At 36.3% G+C, this 19319-nt stretch overlaps 6 protein-coding genes and 1 non-coding gene across 10 annotated transcripts; 2 read left to right on the top strand and 5 right to left on the bottom strand.

Moving 5' to 3' along the window:
* Positions 1–2317: 2317 nt before the first annotated feature.
* On the bottom strand, positions 2318–5445 carry nol-10 (NUC153 domain-containing protein). The gene is made up of 8 exons (NM_068832.6): positions 5373–5445; positions 5180–5324; positions 4911–5026; positions 4725–4861; positions 4473–4679; positions 3229–4425; positions 2854–2971; positions 2318–2809 (listed from the first exon to the last, which is right to left on the bottom strand). Exons 1-8 carry the CDS (start codon positions 5436–5438, stop codon positions 2531–2533), a joined length of 2265 nt encoding a protein of 754 aa, NP_501233.1. The 5' UTR covers positions 5439–5445; the 3' UTR covers positions 2318–2530.
* A 484-nt stretch (positions 5446–5929) lies between these two features.
* Positions 5930–7536, top strand: cec-5 (Chromo domain-containing protein). The gene is made up of 5 exons (NM_001383124.2): positions 5930–5990; positions 6053–6266; positions 6311–6383; positions 6428–6555; positions 6637–7536. Exons 1-5 carry the CDS (start codon positions 5938–5940, stop codon positions 7291–7293), a joined length of 1125 nt encoding a protein of 374 aa, NP_001370694.1. The 5' UTR covers positions 5930–5937; the 3' UTR covers positions 7294–7536.
* Positions 7537–7660: 124 nt separating this feature from the next.
* Positions 7661–11687, top strand: F32E10.5 (Tudor domain-containing protein). The gene is made up of 6 exons (NM_068829.8): positions 7661–7885; positions 7936–8100; positions 8155–8359; positions 10113–10525; positions 10905–11395; positions 11442–11687. The coding sequence occupies exons 1-6, from the start codon at positions 7679–7681 to the stop codon at positions 11608–11610; spliced, it is 1650 nt and encodes a 549-aa protein (NP_501230.1). The 5' UTR covers positions 7661–7678; the 3' UTR covers positions 11611–11687.
* cec-4 (Chromo domain-containing protein cec-4) lies at positions 8717–9861 on the bottom strand. The gene is made up of 4 exons (NM_068830.10): positions 9667–9861; positions 9527–9593; positions 9359–9480; positions 8717–9309 (listed from the first exon to the last, which is right to left on the bottom strand). The coding sequence occupies exons 1-4, from the start codon at positions 9853–9855 to the stop codon at positions 8875–8877; spliced, it is 813 nt and encodes a 270-aa protein (NP_501231.1). The 5' UTR covers positions 9856–9861; the 3' UTR covers positions 8717–8874.
* Positions 11688–11850: 163 nt separating the features above from the next.
* F32E10.10 lies at positions 11851–11920 on the bottom strand. Its single transcript, NR_003450.1, has one exon. It is a non-coding gene; the product is annotated as a small nucleolar RNA F32E10.10 (small nucleolar RNA).
* A 355-nt stretch (positions 11921–12275) lies between these two features.
* clec-180 (C-type lectin domain-containing protein 180) lies at positions 12276–17149 on the bottom strand (the record flags this gene model as incomplete). Of its 4 annotated transcripts, NM_068828.4 has the most annotated exons (11): positions 12276–13262; positions 13323–13444; positions 13781–13898; positions 13944–14082; positions 14127–14653; positions 14973–15251; positions 15306–15474; positions 15662–15735; positions 15783–15842; positions 15901–16062; positions 16987–17149. In NM_068828.4, the coding sequence occupies 11 exons, from the start codon at positions 17095–17097 to the stop codon at positions 12393–12395; spliced, it is 2631 nt and encodes an 876-aa protein (NP_501229.2). The 4 variants fall into 4 exon arrangements, with proteins under 4 accessions (NP_501229.2, NP_001294174.1, NP_001368447.1 ...); NM_001307245.3 differs by having other exon boundaries at positions 12276–13444; NM_001380336.1 differs by lacking the exons at positions 14127–14653; positions 14973–15251; positions 15306–15474; ... (2 more) ...; positions 15901–16062; positions 16987–17149 and having other exon boundaries at positions 12393–13262; positions 13944–14039.
* Positions 17150–17533: 384 nt separating this feature from the next.
* F32E10.8 (Low-density lipoprotein receptor domain class A) lies at positions 17534–18435 on the bottom strand. The gene is made up of 4 exons (NM_068827.3): positions 18307–18435; positions 18118–18262; positions 17958–18070; positions 17534–17669 (listed from the first exon to the last, which is right to left on the bottom strand). The coding sequence occupies exons 1-4, from the start codon at positions 18381–18383 to the stop codon at positions 17600–17602; spliced, it is 405 nt and encodes a 134-aa protein (NP_501228.1). The 5' UTR covers positions 18384–18435; the 3' UTR covers positions 17534–17599.
* Positions 18436–19319: the final 884 nt, after the last annotated feature.

Raw genomic sequence — 19319 nt, 5'->3', positions numbered from 1 at the left:
TTTAGAAGCTCGTTTCGCAAATAAACCAAGATGAATAGAAGTTAGCAATTGCGGAAAACAAAAAATAAAAAAGTAAATGTGAAAGTGTATAGGCAAACGACATCAGAATATAGTTTGAGTTTGACATGTCGGAACACTCACGATAACTAAAAATAAAAATAGTGTGCTGCAGCAGCAGCAGCAGCAGAAAAAGAAGCACAAAAGGTAGAAGTCGTCGTCGTTTTCATTTTCGTTGTCCTCGCCCTCCCCCACCAAAAATAGCTTGTCTGGGACTACGCAGACGTTGTGAAACGAAAGAGTACTCTAATGGCTGGAGCACGCAGAGCCAACGAATTCAGATGAGGCGCCGCGCGGACGCTGAATCGATACGCAGCAACGCCACCACTTTTCTCCGGTGCTTCTTCTTCTTCTTTTTCTTTGCATCGAATGCAGTGGTGATGCTGGTGGTGGTTTTGATGGTGTTGGTGGTGCTAGTAGTGGTAATGATGAGCTGGGAGCCATTATGGCAGAGGTCCCTCTTCCCCTAGTATTACTAGTAGTAGTAGAACGAGAAAAGAGAAAAGGGAGCATTCGTCCATGTGGTGGACATTCAAATTAGGTTTTGACTTGTGTAGATTATCTGATTGACATGTAAGACAACGTTCACCCTTTTGCATATGTTTTATTCAAGATAACTTTATAATCTGTCTAAAGGTAGAAAATCTTGCAATTATATTATCTTCACTTCCATTTTGGAAGTCTACCAAAAAAGTTCTTCCAGTTTCATATTTCAGTTATTTTTTAATTATTTGTGTTCGTACATTGCAATGCTTCAAACGTGCAAGAACGTTTTAAATTTTTCTTAAGTTCAATATTTTGAAAATTTTTGAACCTTGGCAAAACTTTCGAGAACTCTAAAATATGGTAAAGATTATTTTTTAGATATTCTACCTTTTTTACTCATTTTGAGTATATTTTGACAGCTTATAATATCTAAATATGAGAATTAATTCAAAATTATCGTTCATGTTTTCTATATAATTATTTACATTTTCACTGTACCTATTTTTCGTTTCAAAAACTTTTTTGGCAGAAATCGCAGAGGGATTTTGGAAAATGGTATGCGTCTCAAAAGAAACTGACTGCTCGTGGAAGCTCACTAAACTTCTATTAATATCTCATTCGAAACTTATCAATCTTTTAAAATTCTATAATTCGTATGATATTACAGTGGTAGTCAAAACGATAGCCACATTTTGTGTTCAGATAGTTGAGCAACTTATCCATATGCATTTATCTAGAAATTTTAGAAGTTCAACTAACAAAATTTGAAGCATAGTTTTATATGCTTGAGTTTTCCATAGCAATCATACACAAAACATTATTCAAATTTAAACATTTTTCCATGAAAATATCACTCTGAAAATCATCGTAGAAAATGAACTCATGCGATGTTGAAATCCTATTTTTTGTCATCATCGCAAATATCAAAAGACTTTTTAAAAAATCAATGGTTTCTAGTAATTGCATGTATTGCAAAATTATCAAGATAAAAAACGAAAAAAGAAAGCGGACAACAAGTTACTGTAACTCGTGTCAAATAACGCCCGTTAATTGGCACGAGTTACAGTAATTCGTTATTCGCGTGGTGAGACCTTTGTACGTACGATTTGTCAAAAAGACTCATTTTTGACGTCTATGTAATATGAATTTCTCAACTTAAAACTGAATAATGTCTTGTTGCTTGTGATTGTGTACACCTAATTTTTCAATCACATGCTCGGGAACTCACGGCAACCGAATAGAAAATGTTTGGGGTACGGTAGATTACGGTACAGTGGCTGTAATGTATGTACCCACATTGTAATATCATATTTCCTGAAACGCCTACTTAGATGATTTTTCAAATTTTTCAAAAGTCGCTGTGAGAAAATCCTTTACATTTTTCGCGGCGAGACCCAATTGAATCGATCTATACATCTTTAATAAAGCTACAAAAGTACAATAAACAGTTAATATAAACATATAATATGTTTAATATAGAATACTACGTATTTTGACAAAAAAGCTTTCAACATTTCTTCTGCCAATTTCACTCGGAAAAAGCATTCATTTTCTTCGGAACTGCTCCCTCGTTTTTGATTGATTGCCCACTTCGTTTTATTTTCGATTTTTCCAGTCTTCGAGTACGTTCAATGAGAATACAGAATTTCCCATCCATGAAAAGACACCAGAAGTCAAAATCTGCACCAATCGTCCATATCTGTCACATCATCATTTTGCGAGAAAACGGATCCTGTCGCGAATACGATATCATGTTTCGAGTCATGTCTTAAATTTTAGTCGCTGTTCTTTTTTATTCAGAAAAAAAAAGCTTCGAACAAAAATGGCAAACAAAAGCTGGATGGGATAGATAACAACAACAACAAAAAGAAACTAACAACAAGAGTAAATATGAGAATAATAAAAAAATATGGAAAAAGAGAACTGGTTGATAAAAAACAAGATTTGAAAAATAAAATCAACAATTTAAATCTAAAGGGTTCTAGTTTTAGAATGTATTCTGGCGTTTTCCAACGTTTACGTTTCCAGGAAGTTTTTTCAGTCCTTTTGTGACCAGAGCATTCGGGCGTCGGCTCACTTCTTTTCGTTCAGCTGCATGAGCTGCTTGTTTCGTCTTTGCAGCTTCTGCACGAAGATCCTTATCACGTTTCGAAATCGTGAATGTCATCTCGCGACCTCCGAAGGGTACATCATCATCGTTGACCTTCTTAGTCTTTCTATCACTTCTCGCAGTTGCTCTTTTACGGGCACCGAGAGCCATCGAGTCCTAAAAATAAATGAATAGTCATAATTTTAATAAATAAAAAACACCTTGTTGTCAGCATCATCTCTGACCGCGACAGTTTCGTCAACAAACTTTCTAGTCGTCTCGCCGGTTCCAATTGAATGAAGTACGAATTTGGAAGGTTTCGATAACTGTCGCTGTTCTCTGAAAATCAAGAAAGAATATTTATTTATATTTTTTGGAAAATTTTTAGACGAATGGCACATTCAATTTCAGTGTAACTGAGGTTAGTAGGTGTTAAAAATATTTTTATGTAATTTTAAAAGGTTATTTTTGAATGTTAAAAATGTTTTTGTTAATTTCTGAGAGAAGAAAACTATGTCGAATGATCATATTTTTCGTATTCAAACCCAAATGGAACATTTTCATCTTTAATTTGGAAAAATGTTGAAAAAACTAACTTCCTAATCTTCTTCGCCTCTTTCCGTTCGTCGTATTTCTGCGATTTTTGAATGTTTCGTTCAGATTTTTTAGCGGCGCGAACTTTGGCTCGTTTTGCTTTCAACGATTGGTCTATATCTTCATCACTTGAAGCACTTTCCAAATCCGAAGCCATATCTACTTCACGATTTTCCTCAACCATCCATGATGCAGATCCTTTCGGTTCACTATCACTACCACTTGCTTCATTTTCAGAGTCGGATGCATCATTGTCTTCAGATTCTTCACCTTCCGATTCCACTTCAACAGGTCCTTTTGCTTTCATTTTTTGTGCAATTGATGCATTCTTCAGGAATTGCTCACTTGTTTCATCAACTTCGAAATCTTCAGACTCGAACAATTTCTTGAAACGATCATCAGCAAGAAGAGAAGTTGCGGCATCTGATTTCTTGCTCTTCTTTTTCTCTTTCTTGGTTTCCGCCTTCTGATTAGCAGCTGATGCTTCATCACGGAGTCTAGCTGCGAGAGCCTTATTCACTGCTGGCAACTTTTCCACCTTCTTTTTAACTGCAGACTCTTCACGTTCATCAGCAATCATTGACTTGATCTTCTCATCCTTGTACTTTTCATAAGCAAATGGTTGCATTTGTGTTTGAGCTTTGTTGTATAGACGAGCATCAATGAAATATCCATGCATGTATGCTCGAAGAACATTTGTTCCGATTAGTCCCGAAAGCCCAAGATCATCAAGTTGTTTCTTGGTAACGAAACGATAGTTATCGTAGACTGTAGTTTCTGTTTCCTCCATCTCTTCTGTAAGATTTTCCAAATAAGAACACCATTTTGGAGCAGGGCCAAGTTGTGGAATAAAGTACTGGAGCATTTTTGGAGCTTCGTTTGCGAAGAAGAACATTCCTGAATTTGGGAACCGGCAGAAGTCGTTTAATGGGCATGTATTCTCGATAGCAGCCATAGGTGAACCATCTTCTTCATGCCATAGCTTCATCATTCTAGAATCCATAGAAGCAACGACATCCCCATCGTCTCTTTTGATAAAATCTAGTTTATTGATTGGTAATTCGTTATTGTGGTCCTTGATAAGAAGAGGTCGACGAGCACGCAAATCGTAAATAAGGATTTGGCCTGTACTTGTACCCACTCCAATGTGTAAAGGATCAGAAAATGCAACAGACGTGACGGCCACTTTTTGATTTTCACTGAAAAAAAGATGTTTTGATACTCATTATAGAAGATCAATTCTTACCCGATATGGCTATTAACAGAAGAACCTGCATCTAAGGTACCACATAAAGATTTGTCTCTGTGATCCCATGCCTCAACGACACCGTTTGTGGTACCACAGCAAATTAATTGATGTTCAGTACAAACTTGAACGCAGTTCAGAGGAGCAGTCGATTCGAATGGAGTCAGCCAACATCCTTGCTCGAGATTGAAACGGTAAACTTCGCTTCTGAAATTTGCTTTTAGCTTAGAACATTTTAAATATTGAAACTACTTCGATCCAACGAGATACAAATCACTTGATTCTTCTGAAAGTGCCATGTCTCGTCCTTGGCATGGCATTCGCATTCGGAAATATCTTCCAAGCATCGCATGCATTTCAATCCATCGTTCTTCTTCTAATATTACTACCTGCAACATGTGCAAGCTGAATATCATTTCCATAGCAACCAATACATACCTTCGAGTAGTCGTCGCTCAGTGGGATAAGTTTAATGACATCTGCATCGAGTCCTCTTTCGAATTTTAATGATAGATTGTTCAAATCGTAGCATCTCAGCCAAGGTTTGTAGTTTCCTTTAAAACACGGCAAATATTTACAGAAGCTTTCTAACTGATTTTGAATACAAATATATTTTTTCTCATTTTCAATTTTTTAAATTCATTTACAGAGCTTATTATTATAATTCCTCGCGTTTTAAATAGTTTACTGGTTCGTTTAAATTATACCTGAAGCCCACACATATTTGCCATCTGGAGTGATGTTCACTGTGTTACTGACATCGGGCATTTCGAAATCTTGAATGAGCTGAATCCTCTGACGAACATCGGTGTTTCTTTGTTCCAATTTTCTTCTAGTGCGGGATGACATCCACTGAAAAATAAAATTGTTTTAATATCTGCTATTTCTATATGGTTATACCTCTGGTAGGCTTTTTCCAGCGCTCAAGTTATAAATTTTAACATCGTTGACCGTTGAAACTTCCATTTCTGTTCTGAAAAAACAATTTCTGAGTGATAAATAGTCAATATTTATAATTTCAACTGAAAATGGAAAAAAATAATTGAGAAAATAATTAAATTAAAGAACGCGCGACTGCGAAATAACGGATTGTTGTAGTTATTATTTCGTCTCCTTCATACGTATACTCTCTTTCACTCCATGCAAGCTATTCGAATTGTACTGGCGCATGAATGGTGGTTGGCGGTGCAACGAATGCCTGTGTCTCCCATTTATGTATAGTCATTGAGTGGCCGCGACGCTGCTGTTCTGCGTCGCGTGCGCGCCGATTTGAATTTGAACGTTCTCCAACACAAATTTCATATTTCCTTAATTTACATGCTATCTCTAGTTTATAAACTAGTTTCTTAATTTATATGTCTATCATAAATAGGTGTTTATTTTTCTATGCTTCAAAAGTATTGTTATTTTTCGCTTTCTTCTCGTAATTGACTGATCATTGATATAAAATATTCCAGGTTTCGAAATGGCAAAGAAATCATCCGGTAGTGCACCATCTCGTGCTTCTGGAAGATCAGGGTTCGTTTTTTTTTATTCGAATTTTTCGTTCTAATAAATGATCTACAATATTTATTTTTCAGAAAGCAAACCACTCACTTCCAGGTTGTGCACGATGCCACGAAACACCGGGCAAAGCGTAGCAAATCGTCTAAATCTGGAGACTCGAAGAGCTCTTCTCAGGACGCTTCAGTCAAGAAGATTCTTGATCACAAACTATTCAACACGCACTACGTTGAATATAATGTCCTCCTTTCAAATGGCAGGAAAATGATGGCCACTGAGTTCGATTTTGAGGTTTTTAAAGATTTCCACGGGCGCTTATACATTTACACTTTCAGGGCAAAAAGGAGCAGAAACTATTGGCCGATTACAAGTATAAGATCACCAACCAAGATGATGATCCAGATGAGGGTAGCTCATTTTGATTGTATAAAATTCCCACGTTCAATTTTCAGATTTTGCTGTCGAGAAAATCATTGCTCACCGCTTCAGCGGAAAGAAGAACAAGCCACTGTTTTTGGTCATGTGGCGTGGATACCCAAACCCGGTGTCTCACTCGGAGATGTGGGAGAATGAGTTGTCGGTGAGTTCAACTAGTTGATGAAGTTTAGAATACTCTGCAACATTATTATAACTAAAATTTTGCGTAACCTTACTATTTCAGAACTGCAAAGATCTTCTTGAAGCCTACAAAGATTCTCATGACATGAAACCACCACCGGTCAAGAAGTCTAACAAGAAGAAGGGAAGCAAGAAATCGCCGAAAAAGTCCGCTAAATCGAAGGATGATGACTCTTCCGACGAAGAGGAAGAAGAGGAAGTCAAAGAGAAATCTCCAAAGAAATCCTCGAAATCCACAAAGAGAGCTGCTTCTGATGATGATGAAGAAGAGGAGCCTGTTGCTACAAAGAAGTCGAAGAAATCGAAGCGTGCTGAGACTCCTGAGGAAGAAGACGACGAAGAAGAAGAGGTTGTTAAGACTCCGAAGAAGACGAAGAAATCGAAGCGTGCTGAGACTCCTGAGGAAGAAGACGAAGTAGAAGAAGAGGTTGTTAAGACTCCAAAAAAGTCGAAGTCTTCGAAGAGTCCAAAGAAGTCGAAACGCGCTGAAACCTCCGACGAGGAAGACGAGGATGAGGAAGATGAGAAAGAAGCACCTAAATCGAGCAAGAAACAGGAAAAGGCCAAATCAAGCAAACGTGTTGCTGAAGATTCAGGAAATGAAGAAGAAGATCAAGACAATACTAGTGGAAGTGGCAGCGAGGGTGAAGAAGAAGAAGAAGAAGCATCGTCCAACGGAAAGAGAAAGTCTAGACATTAGGCAAATATTTCAACGACCGTTTTAAATATTTTATTTTATTTTTCCCCATTCTGTAACGTTCCACATTTTCACTCAAAATCTCTTAATTCTTTTCGTTCTGCTCATTTAATCCCCCACACTGTCTTTACAAATGCATTTGAGTTTCTCAAAATCTCAATGTATTCCGATTCTAATGTTTTATTTTAATCATGCTGTCTTCAATTATCTGTTGTTAACATATAATATTCACCAATGAAGAAGATCTCTTTAACGTAAACTTTGATCGTTTGATTGAGGTTGTGCAGTAGCAGTACATCCATTTATCCGTTGTATAAAGTTACAGATTTTAATTAAAACCCCTGCTTTTATCACATTTGATTAATTTCAGATGAATTGGGAGGACAGAATGGCACAGCTGCAGAAAGATGCTCAAGAAAATGAGTGTCGAGAGTTGATTGAAGTTCCTTCAGGACATGATTATCAAATTCGCCAATATATTGAGAAATATCCACAATTTTTGTGGAAATATTCTGAAGGAGTGACAATTCCAGGATACGTTTTAAACATAGCAGAACAATTGAACAGTGAATATGGAAATGTTGAAAATATTCCGGTACTGTTAATTAGATAATTTGAATCAATAACAGGTTAATTGATTTCCAGATTGACTTGTATCCATGCGAATACTATAGAATTGTGGAGCATAGCATGCCAACTGACATTGGTCTTCAGCCGAAAAGATTCGACAGAATCAAGGAAAATCTTACCGAGAAATTGCAACAGGTTTTTAGACATCAAGATGCGGATCTATATATGCCAGAAAATCACGTGAGAATTTTTTAGTATTTTTGTTTTTATTCAAGCAAAGTTTCATTATTTTAGCTCATTCCAACCGTCGCATGCGCTGTTTGCATCCAAGGTACATGGTATCGCGGAAAAATTGAAAATGTACCGCCACGGGGAATCTGGATGTATGTCAATTTGATTGATGCTGGAATGAGCCGCCAGGTCATGAAAAGTGACGTTCGAAGACTTCCGCTGGCTTTTGGGCATTATCCACCAATGGTGGTGAAGGCAACTATTCGTGGTACGATTTTTCTGTTGACACTTCGAAAATTGTAATTTTAGCGGAATGCTTTCGTATTTTCAAATTTGCTATAATCTAAAAAAATAGTATTGAACAAAAAAGGGAAGAAATTTGTTTTTGCATTTTTTCCAACTCCTATTGATTAAAGGATTTAAAAGGATTAAAGGACGATCCGTTCTTCAAGTGCTATGCACTGCGGATCTGGGATTCAGGTACACTGCCTGGTGGTCGTTCTTTTTTGAAGAAAATGGCTGAATACTCGAGGTTTAAGACGAGCTTCTAAGTGAATTCAATTTCTCGAATATTGTCTCATATCCCTGTTCTGAAATGTTCGCGCTCAGTGCATAAAACATTAATGTACAGGAGATCCTTTATTTAGTTTGAAAGAGTGATTGATTACAGATTCAGTTATACAGGATAACAAGAGAAAATTTAGTTTAAATTAGAACAAAAAAATCAATTTAGGATGCATTATGGGGCATGAGAACGTGAACTGAAAGTATGCAATTATATATTTAAAACCATTTCCATGAACCGAATCCCCATCTTGACTTTGTCTCCACTGGGGCGGTTGTCACCACTTCTTCTCTTTGCTCGTCGTCGTCATCCTCATCCTCTTGAATTTCTTCGACACGTTCGATGACATCGTTCTTTTCTTGATCTAAGGTATGGTTTTCCAAATCCGGAATTGCTTTCTTCTTGCTCTTTTCAACTAAGTTTGTTTCCGGGGAGGTGGTACGCTTCAGCTTCTTTGTAGATTGTTTTGGTGTCTTTTTAGGCTCAGGCGCAATCGGTCCCGCCTCTTCTTCGTCATCGGATGGAGTGAGAGCTCTTCTTTTCAACGATTTTGGAGTTTTCTTTGGTGTCTTGCTTGGAGTCTTCTTCGGAGTTTGAGCGATTTTGAGATCCTCTTGATGCTTCTTGTAAGCAGCTAGCAAATCCTTGCAGTTCTATAAAAAAATTTAATTAGGCATTTTGCTTAAAATTTAAAGTACTCACATCAAGATCTTCCTCCCACATTTCCGAGTTCCACACTGGATGCGGGTATCCTTTCCATTGAACTAGATAAAGTGGGCTGCCTTTCACCTTTCGATGAGCCAACACACGCTCCACGGCATATTCTGAAAAAGATTTATACGACTAACGTTATTATGGATTGAAAATTACCTCCGCTGCTATCATCAGATTGCTTGGTTACCTTCTTTTTGTAGGTTGACAGAAGAGAATCATCACCCTAAAAATTAAAATTCTAGACTTTGAAGATATAAGAAACATTAATACTTTAAATAAATAGATTATTAAAATACCTTAAAGTCAAACTCAGTTGCTGTAATAGTTTTTCCGCTGGTCAGTTCTACTTCATATTCCACATAATGCTCTTCAACCACTTTATGTCCAATAATTTTTTTGAAATCATCGTGATTTTTACTCGTTTCTTTCTTTGTGAAATTAGTTTTCGGAGTACCGTGTTCTCCTTCAACAGTCTTCTTCGCCATGTTAATCTGTAAATACTAAATTATTAAAACTTATAAAACTACTGTCGTTTAGAAAAAAAAAGATTAATCGATGAATCGAATAGACGTGCACACATCCTTCTTTCAAAAAATTTTCTCGAAAATACGCTCTATCGCACTGGCATTTTAATTGACTCCATAGATGTAGTGAGAAATGAATCATAAGTAAATACTTAAATTCAAAATTTAAAAAAAAATGAAAGCAAAAAAATTGGCTGCATGATTAAAGAAATTTTCAGGTGCTGTTATTCACAGGATGGACCGAGGTAAAGTGGATCAATTCCAAAATATGATTCGAAATATCGATTACCTGGCTCGTTGTCAGATTACTACTTGCACTGAGCCATTCCAAATAGTTCTATGTCATCCGAAATATGAGTTCATGAACATGTGCTCATTCTTGTTAGCTCCTCGGCGAGGACAACCATCTCAAGAGGGAGTTTGGATTCCTAGAGAAATTGCAAAACAGCTGGAGCGAGAAAATGGATTCGAAAGGAACGATTACGATGATTCTGGTGCTGATTCTGACTTTCTAGAGGACGAAGAAGAAGAGGATGCTGGATGGGATTATGGGGAGGGTGATGATTACGCCTATTTGAGATCGTTCCCACCGGCGTGTAAAATTTTTAGGATGTCTGAAGATGAATTTATGGTGAGTAGACATAAAATTGGGACCAGGGCCGCAAAAAAATTTTAAAGTAAAAGAAAACAGTCGATACTCTAATGAGCACAGATTCAAATGCAGCATTTTGGCCTTTCTATGCGTCGCGGCTGCGTTGCGGTCTATGCGCGCCTGCTTTGAAGACTGCGTCTCAAGGATTAATTATCGATTTCGTCAGGTCCCAATTTTAGGCTACTTGATGTATCCTTGTAGCACGAATTGAATAAATATAATGTATATGTAGAATCCGAAGAACCGTCTTGTTAAAATCACTAGGAGAGTCCAGGATCCAAGTCCTTGTGAGATTATTTGAGAGTATAAAAACAGTATTCAAAATTTCAGATAAAGAAATGAGAATTAATTCTTTCAGGTCGAGCGAATCGAAAATGAACGAATTATTTATCTTACCTCTAAAGATATGCTTGAAAGGAGACGTGAAGCGGAGGAGTATCTTACAAAAGAGAAAGAATCCCTAGAATCGTTACCAGACGTCTGGATGGCTTATGGTACATCATGCTCTGTATTCCATCAAGGCACCATGAAAAGAGCTTCTTGTTGTGGAGAGGAAGGCTCGACTATTCAGCTTTTACTCATCGATTATGGAATAAGTATAGAAGTGTCCAAATCCGATGTGTACAACATTCCTAACAAGGATGAAGTCAATATGGAACCTTTTGTGACCCTTGTTTCAATCAAATCATTTCCATTCATTCATTATTCTCGCGTTAAAATCCTTCAAGAACTTCTTCCTCGTGGAACTCCTGTCAAATTTCACCGTGACAGGAAATGTAAAGAAATTCCAACAAAGGGCGAGATTTATCAAATGAATGGAACATCTGTGGAGCAATCTGTCAGTGAAATGTGAGTTTTCCTAATATCAAGTGCTTTATTTTGTTTTTGTTTTCAGAGTATCATCTTGCCAACTGGATCTCGAATGCAATTCTCTTTTACCTTCCCGTATTGCAAATAATGAACTCACACAATTACTGGCTTACTGCATCAATTATGAGTTCATGTACAAATCACCGAACGTGGTTATCTATAAGAAGTCAAAACGTGTGAAATCTCATTTTTAAATTTACATGTAAATATTTATAACTGTAATTATATTTTATGAACGGTTGGCTTTTTAAATAAATAAAAAGGTAAATTTACTTAAAATTACCACATCATAATAGAAGTGTCCAAATCCAATTTGTGCAATGTTCCTAACAATGATAAATTAATGAATCAAATATTACCAACAAATACCCATAATGTGGAGCAGAAAAAAAAAACGAGTTCTACAAATTATCTCATGATAATTCATCAAACAAAAAGCTCTGATAGGGGCGAAATTTCTCATCAAATCCGAAGATAAGCTGAACTATAAAATCATCACTGCTTGGGATTCGAACTTGGGCCAAATTTTCCACAGCAGCGCAGTAACCGCCTGCGCCACAAGGCCGTCCTCGTTTATGTCTGCTTGTGTGTATAAAAACAGTGATCACTCTGGTGAGAAGTCAGCGTTGTGTTTCAAAAAAATGACACGTATTAAAAAATATGCAATATTGATGCATTTTGATTTCAGTGTCGAGTTTTTTCAAAGCAGATTCACTTTGCAACGTACTGCCAAGATTCAGATTCTGTAATGTATGAAGAAATACTACAACAATAAAATTTAGTTGTGAAGCTATTTTGTAATATTGGATAGACTGATCATATGTGACTTGCTAGTTAATTTGATTTTGTATTATACATCTTTTTAATGTGTAACTTAATTTTATTATCCGATGATATATTAATGAATCAAATATTAACAACAAATACCCATAATTTGGAGCAGTAAAAATAAAATACGAGTTCTACGAATTATTAATTACTTTGGCAATGGCTTTGGTGGAGACAGAAGTTTCTTGAATTGATCATTTAAATTTCCAAGAATTTCTTCTAATGTTGGAACTTTTGGAGCCGGAGAAGGTTTTGTTGTAGCAAGAGTTGGAAGTGTTGGGAACGTAAATGGAGCCAATGTTGGGAATGTAAATGTTGGAAGTGGTGGCAGAAGTGTTACTTTTTCAGTTGATTCCTTTTTCACAAGTTTCTCCATTTCTTCTGGGCTCACTTTTTTCACAGCAACTGTAACGGGTTTAGTAGTGGTAGATGGGGCTTCAGTAGTTGTCGTTGTCTCTTCTGCAGGCTTTGTAGATGGTGCAGCTGTGGTTGATGTCTTCTCTGAAGTGGTCGGTGCTGGAGTTACTGCAGTTTCTTGTTTGGTTTCGACAGTCACTTTTTCATCCTCTGTATGCTGCTTTGCTTCGAGTTTTGCAATCTTTTCAATTTCGTCAACTGGAACTTCTTTGACAGCAACTGTAGTCGATTCTGTTGTAGTTGATACTTCTTCATGACCTGATGCTTCTAATTCAGCTTCATTTTCTTCTGCTTCAGCTGGTTTAGCAGATGAAACAGTTGATTCTTCTATATCAGATCCTGATCCTTCCGAGTCTTTATCCGACTTTGGCTCTTCAGTAGTTGAAGCGACTGTTGTTACATCTTCTTTCTTGGCTACTGTCGTTGAACTCTCTAGCTTCGTTTCTTTAACTTGCTCTTCATTTTTCTTCTCTTCCTTCTTCGGCTCATCATGGTTTACTTTATTCGTCTTCTCAATCTTCTTAATTTCCTTTTTCTTCTCATCCGTAGACTTCTTATCGTCCGAAGATGACTCCTCCTTCGCATCCTTTTTCTCTCGATTCTGAATCTTGATCACATTGTTGTCATCCAAATAATCCCCATAGTAATCATCGTTTCCAACCTTCTCTTTTATTTCAGCTTTACCCTCTTTAGCTGACTTCAACACCTCAACTGTACCCTCTGACTCTGCTTCCTCGGAATCTGCTTTCACTTTGGCAATGTTGAACTTTTCCATTGCTTGCTCTGAAATTAGCTATGATCAGTAGTGGGAATGAAGTATTTAAAACATTAAAACATTTTTAAAATAATTCTTCTAATTATAAAACCGGACGAGCAAATTTATGGCAGCAACTTAGCAACTTATTACGAGCTTCTCAATTAAGTTTCCAAGTTTTAGGTTGTATATAGGTTGCTAAGTACGTAAGTTTCTCAAAAACAAAAAATGTCAGAAAGTTGCAAAAGTTTGACGAAAAGTAACCAAACTTTTGCAGAAAGGTGACCCCCAAATGTCGAGAAAACTTCTGTTTTTTTTTTGTTGAAAAAGATAAGTATGTAGAAAGATAAAAGAAATGTTCTTACCGTCTTGAACCTTGTCTGCTTCTTCAATTTTGTGTATTTTAGCAGCTTTCATAACTGCTGAACTGATTTTCTTATACAAATCCTTTTGTTCTTCAGTGCTCATTTGATCCTTCTTTGCCTGAATAAAAGAAGGTCACTAGATCTATTTTTCAATTTGAAATACCAATTCTTCTTTCTCCTCTTCAGACTTCTTCGAGTTCTCCAATTTTTCCAACATTTCAAATTCTCTTCTGTTGGCTTCTCTCACAGCATTCTTCATTCTTTCAAGCAATGTTTTTCCACTTTGATCGTCAAGAAGTTTTCTAGGATGTTTAAAAATTTCAAATTAAAAAGAAAGTTCGCTCACCTCAAATCTCCATGCTCAGCACGATCAAGGAAAAGCCTCAAAACACCAAGAAACTCTTTAATTTTATCTTCTTTCTCTGGAGCAAGTTCAATTTTTTCACTTGATTCATCTTTTTCATCTTCTTCTCCACTTCCACTTCCAGATCCTTCTTCATCACAATCTTCTTCCTTTGGTGGTTCTATATCAGCCTTCGGCATATCTTTTGATTGTGCTTGATCAAAATCACCTTCAATACTTTCAGATATTTTATTATCATTCAGTTCATTTGCCAATGTCTCTTTCTTATCTTCTACTTTCTTCTCATCAGTTTTTTCTTGCTTTACAATTTCCTCTTTCTTCAGAACAACAGTAGATACAGTTGTTCTTTCTAAAACAGCTGGTGGAACTGTCAGATCGTCAATGCTTTTTATCATTTCTTCCATTTTATTAATCATCTTATCAAGTTTTTCTTCATCCACTCCAGAAACTAAATCTCCGGTTGTTTCAATTGCCTTTTTTTCAACTATTTGTCCACTGCCTTCTGGTTCCTAAAAACTAAATGTTAGGCTTCTAATAATCACAATCCTGAGAATATGAATATTAACTCTACAATTTTTTACGATTTTTATAGACGAAAGTAATATTATTGAGCACTCCAAAACTTACATTTTTCAAAATTTTGGTAAGTTGCAAATTTTCCGTAAAAATTAACTTTTCGAGCAAATTGGGGCATTTCTGCTTATGACAATTCTTCGAAATAGATAACACGACATCCAATTTTCAGCTCAAGGAGGAAACTCAATATGAATCTAGGATTCCTACTACAAAAATCCTACAATACCCGGTTTTCTAGGTAAAAAAAGCTACCTGTAGTTCTTTCAAAGCTGTTGATTCGCCAGATCCTTCAATTTTTGGAAGTGCAGCTAGGGTTTTTGAAACAGATTCTTCTTCTTCACTTGATGTTTCCTCTTCACTGTCACTGAATTTGACTGTTGACTTAACAGTTGCAGAAGTCTCATTCTTCAAAACTTCATCTTCATAATCATTAGGAATAGTTGCATTGTGTGGAGTTGGGGAACCTCCGATTCCAAAGAAACTGAATAGATTTTCGATTTTCTGCCAGATATAATTGTTGGATCTTTGTTGCTAAAAATGTTAAAAATGATTAGAAATTGGACTACACGATGAGTCATATCGAACCTGTTTGTGATTCTCGCTTGTCCGTTGACAGATATATCTTTGAGCGTGGTGATCTGGGGAAGTGGATTCACAATCCACGTCATCCAAAACTCTTTTCTCAACATTCAAAAGACCGCATCTCTCACGTCCTTCCATAGAATGATCATATGGTTCTCCAGAACTCCATAATCTTCAAGTAATGAACATTTGAATAGAAACTAAAATTTAGAGTTTTCAGTAAATTGGTGTAATTGTTTTTTTTTCTTATTCATGGAGCTCCAGCTGGATTTGCAATTTGTTTTAATCTAAATGGTTCCCTAACTGTAAACAGGAAACTCAAAAACTAAAGTCTCACTTTATTTCCAAAAGGATCTTACAAAGTTTTGTTAATTTCATTTCCATTCAACCATTTCCATTCATGTGTTTGGCCCTCTGGAGCATATAATCCAATCTGAACAATGATAGGATTTGCTTGTTAGCTTTGAAAATCCAACAAACCTGCACAAGTCTCTGCGCGAATCGAGACGAAAGTGGAGCGTAATGCGATAAGATCCAGTCCTGAACATGTGCCGTTTAACAAAAAAAAGAGAGAAAAAAAGAAAGTAAAAGGATTTACCAACTGCTCAACGTTCCGGATGGCTGCCAAATCGGCGTTCAAAGATAGACAGTGTTCGCGGGCGGTCAGCCAGTTTTGGTCGCCAGCACGGAACTGATAGAGGTCACCCCATGGAGATTCAAGCCATTCGCCAGAGAAGTGATGAGAGTCACGGGATGAGTGCTAAAAGTTTTTAGAATTAATGAGGTTAAATGCATAATGTGTCAGATAAATTATCAAATAAGTCTCCATTCTTAATATTCCAATTTTTGATGTTCAGTACTTTGTTCTTGCATGTTTTTAAAACCGACTTTTGCTTAACAATATCATCAATAAAACGGAACACTTTATCCAATTGTAGCAGCATGACATCTTGAGGTATGCAGGTCAGCAGTTAAATTTACTACCTGTCTAATGAGTCACGGAGGTATAAAATCTAGTGGCCAGTGTTCAGGAATGTTTTAAATGAAAAAGTGAAAGCATTATTAGAGGTTTTATCAGTTAATATCAAATTTTAATTAACTTAGGTATTTAACTTTGATAATTTTGAACACTTATAAGTTACATACATGAATATATCAAGTAAACACTTGATTGCTCAACGACTGAATTTTCGTGGTTATTCATGGTAGAAATTTATGGTAATGATTTTGAAATTTGAGAAACATTTTTTTAGAAACATCAATAAAGATTGACGCTAAAAAATTTAGGCAGAATTTTCCTTTTTAAACTTGCACCTCTTCTGCTTTACTTTACCGGCTTATATCTCGGTTCTGTTTGTTTCTATCAAACAATTTCCAACTATCAAAACACGTGCAAATTATTTTTCTATTTGTTAATTATTGAAAATTTTTTGTAAAAACTGAAGACAGCCGAGGTAAAAATCGTCAAAATAAATCAAGGGGGCGTAAGTCTAATAGAGAAAATATGTATGGTGCATCAATGGCTACGACTATATGGAGACTAACCTAAAATTATGTTTTGACAACTTTTTTCTAAGTCTGAAATTTTTGCAGCTGGAAGTATATAACGAGATTCCATTGGTTTTCTATGAAGTCCGTTTTCCTATACTCTATAGAAAAAAAAACAATACAAAAGGCCACGAACCTTTTCAGTAGATACCTTCAAGACAATATCATTGTCCGTACTTTTGGCTACATTGACTGCTTCTAGAGCTGTCAACGTGAGCACAAATCCAGTAAATATAAGATGCCGCATTCACAATAAAGAACTGATAAGAAAGAATATCAAAGAGGGAATGAAAGAAATTGCGATCCTTTCCAAATCGGCGGTCATCGTGAAAATCGAAAGTGGGACGCCCCCTTCTCAACTAGCGCCTTCATCCGAGATGTTATGTGTGTGTGTGTGTGTTTCTTTCAAAAACTTTTCTGCTTGCTTCAGCTAGTGATCAGTTGTTCAAGAGACTGGTTCACAATCATCATTAATCCATTTTTAGTTATAACGTGGCAGTTCATAGTGTCTATACTTCGAAGAAGCTGACCAACGAGCGTTCTAAGGGGTTGAAATCAGAATAAGTGATAAATCGAACATGATGATTATGGCTTATATCTTTTGCAATCTTTCTTCTCGTCTTTCTCTCATTTGACCTCATTCCGAAACACCAGGCAACAAGCAATACAGAAAGTTTTTGGAAAACGGAATTGCAATTGGGTTTATTATGAAACAACACGAATTTGTGAGGACTTGAGGTTAATTGGAATCAGTAGATTACTGTGGTATTCGGAGTACCTAGTGGTTGATTGCAGTTCTCACGTTCATCACTTCCGTCTCTGAAATTATTCGAATGAAAGTTAGTGATGAGTGGAGTATATTTAATTGAGAAATACTTGAAAAACTAATTTTTAAACTTGTTTGTAAATAATATAATTATAAAATTAAAAACAAAAGTTATAATTTCAAAACCTAAACTTTAATTTTGCAAAAATAAACATAAGATATAGTTTTGATTAGTTCATAACATTACGAAATGAATAGGGGTTGCACCTCCAATAAAGTAATTGTCTATCCAAACTCTTTGGTTTTTTTCCTCACTGTCAGTTATCTTCCAATTGGTTTACCTGCAATCTTTGTACTTGTCACAAACACGATTTGGAGCAATACAAGAGCTCGAGTCTGTACAACGAAACCAGAAACTAGGACATTTCAATCCAACCGATACATCTTGAAGTTGCTATAAGACATGTCATTATTCATTTTCTAACAAAGTTAACATCAAACCAATTTGTTATAGGAGTTACGTTTCAAACAAATGTTTGGAAGTTCATCACTATGATCAGGACAATCAATTTTTCCATCACACATCCAGGATTTTCTAATGCAAGTGAGCTGATCAAAGCATCTTATATGGGTCAGAGATGGACATCTGCAACTTATTTTCAATTAAAGTTATAATAAAGTCTTGATTACCTTGCAAACAGTTGAGTGGTACATAGACAGTTCGAAATGAATAAAAAGAATTGAATTGAGATGTATGATTTTGGCATTCCTTCCAAAGTTTTGATGCAGCTTTTTCTCACTCACTGTCTATACTTTTTCGCTCAATTGTTTATATTTGATGGACCATCATTCTGTATATTAGTATTACGTAAACACAATGTGTCAAAATACTTTTACTCTCAGGATTGGCGTCAGTGGGGGAGCGTTAGATTAGATTAGATTTAGGGTTAGGATTACAGCGTTTTTTTCATTTTTCAAAGGGTTCCCGTTGGCCGATCAAAGCGAAATTTAACACAGAGACGTATAGGCCACTAAGAAGCTTCCGTGTAAAATTTCAAATTGATTCCATCAAAACTCGCCGAGTTATGGAGCTTAAGGTGTTTTCAAAATGACTCTCAACTATTTTTTAAAATTTGAAAGTTTGGCGTTTTGTCAGTTTTCGGTCTAAGCTCACGAAAATTTAATGACAGGAGGATCGTAGCAGGATAAGGTTTCTTGTGAATTTTGAGCCAATTTCGATTTACAGGAGCCGAGATATTAAGCTTCAAAATCCGACAAAAGTTCGAGTCCGGGTGCGGGCGTCTAAATTTTTTTATGCCCAGTTTTTCGTTCGCTCTGAAAACGCGCGTGTAACTTGACGGTGGGTGGATGGATTTTGATGCGGTTTTTTGCTGTCTCTTCAAGAAGCTTGCCCCACCTCTGTATGCTTTATTTCAGAAAGATTGGAGCTTTTTGAGCCGAGATATGAAGACTATTTTCGAGTATCCTCCAAAAATCACGTTTTTTTTCTCATTTTTCGCCTCTTTTTTTTGCAGGAAAATTCGAGTTTTTGCGATTTTTACGAGATTTTTTAGCAGTTTATAGTACTTGACGAGATGCGTCGAAAAACATACAAATCATCCAGATCCATCAGCTATGAGCTCTTTTAGAGAGCTCCAAAGTCAAATTCGCAACCCCTCCCACTTCGGTGTGTTTTTTTCGTG

The sequence above is a fragment of the Caenorhabditis elegans genome, chromosome IV (assembly GCF_000002985.6).
Source record: "Caenorhabditis elegans chromosome IV".
NCBI classification, from domain to species: Eukaryota; Metazoa; Nematoda; class Chromadorea; order Rhabditida; family Rhabditidae; genus Caenorhabditis; species Caenorhabditis elegans.
Note: the sequence above shows the minus strand (reverse complement) of the source record. Positions and strands in the feature narration are given on the sequence as shown.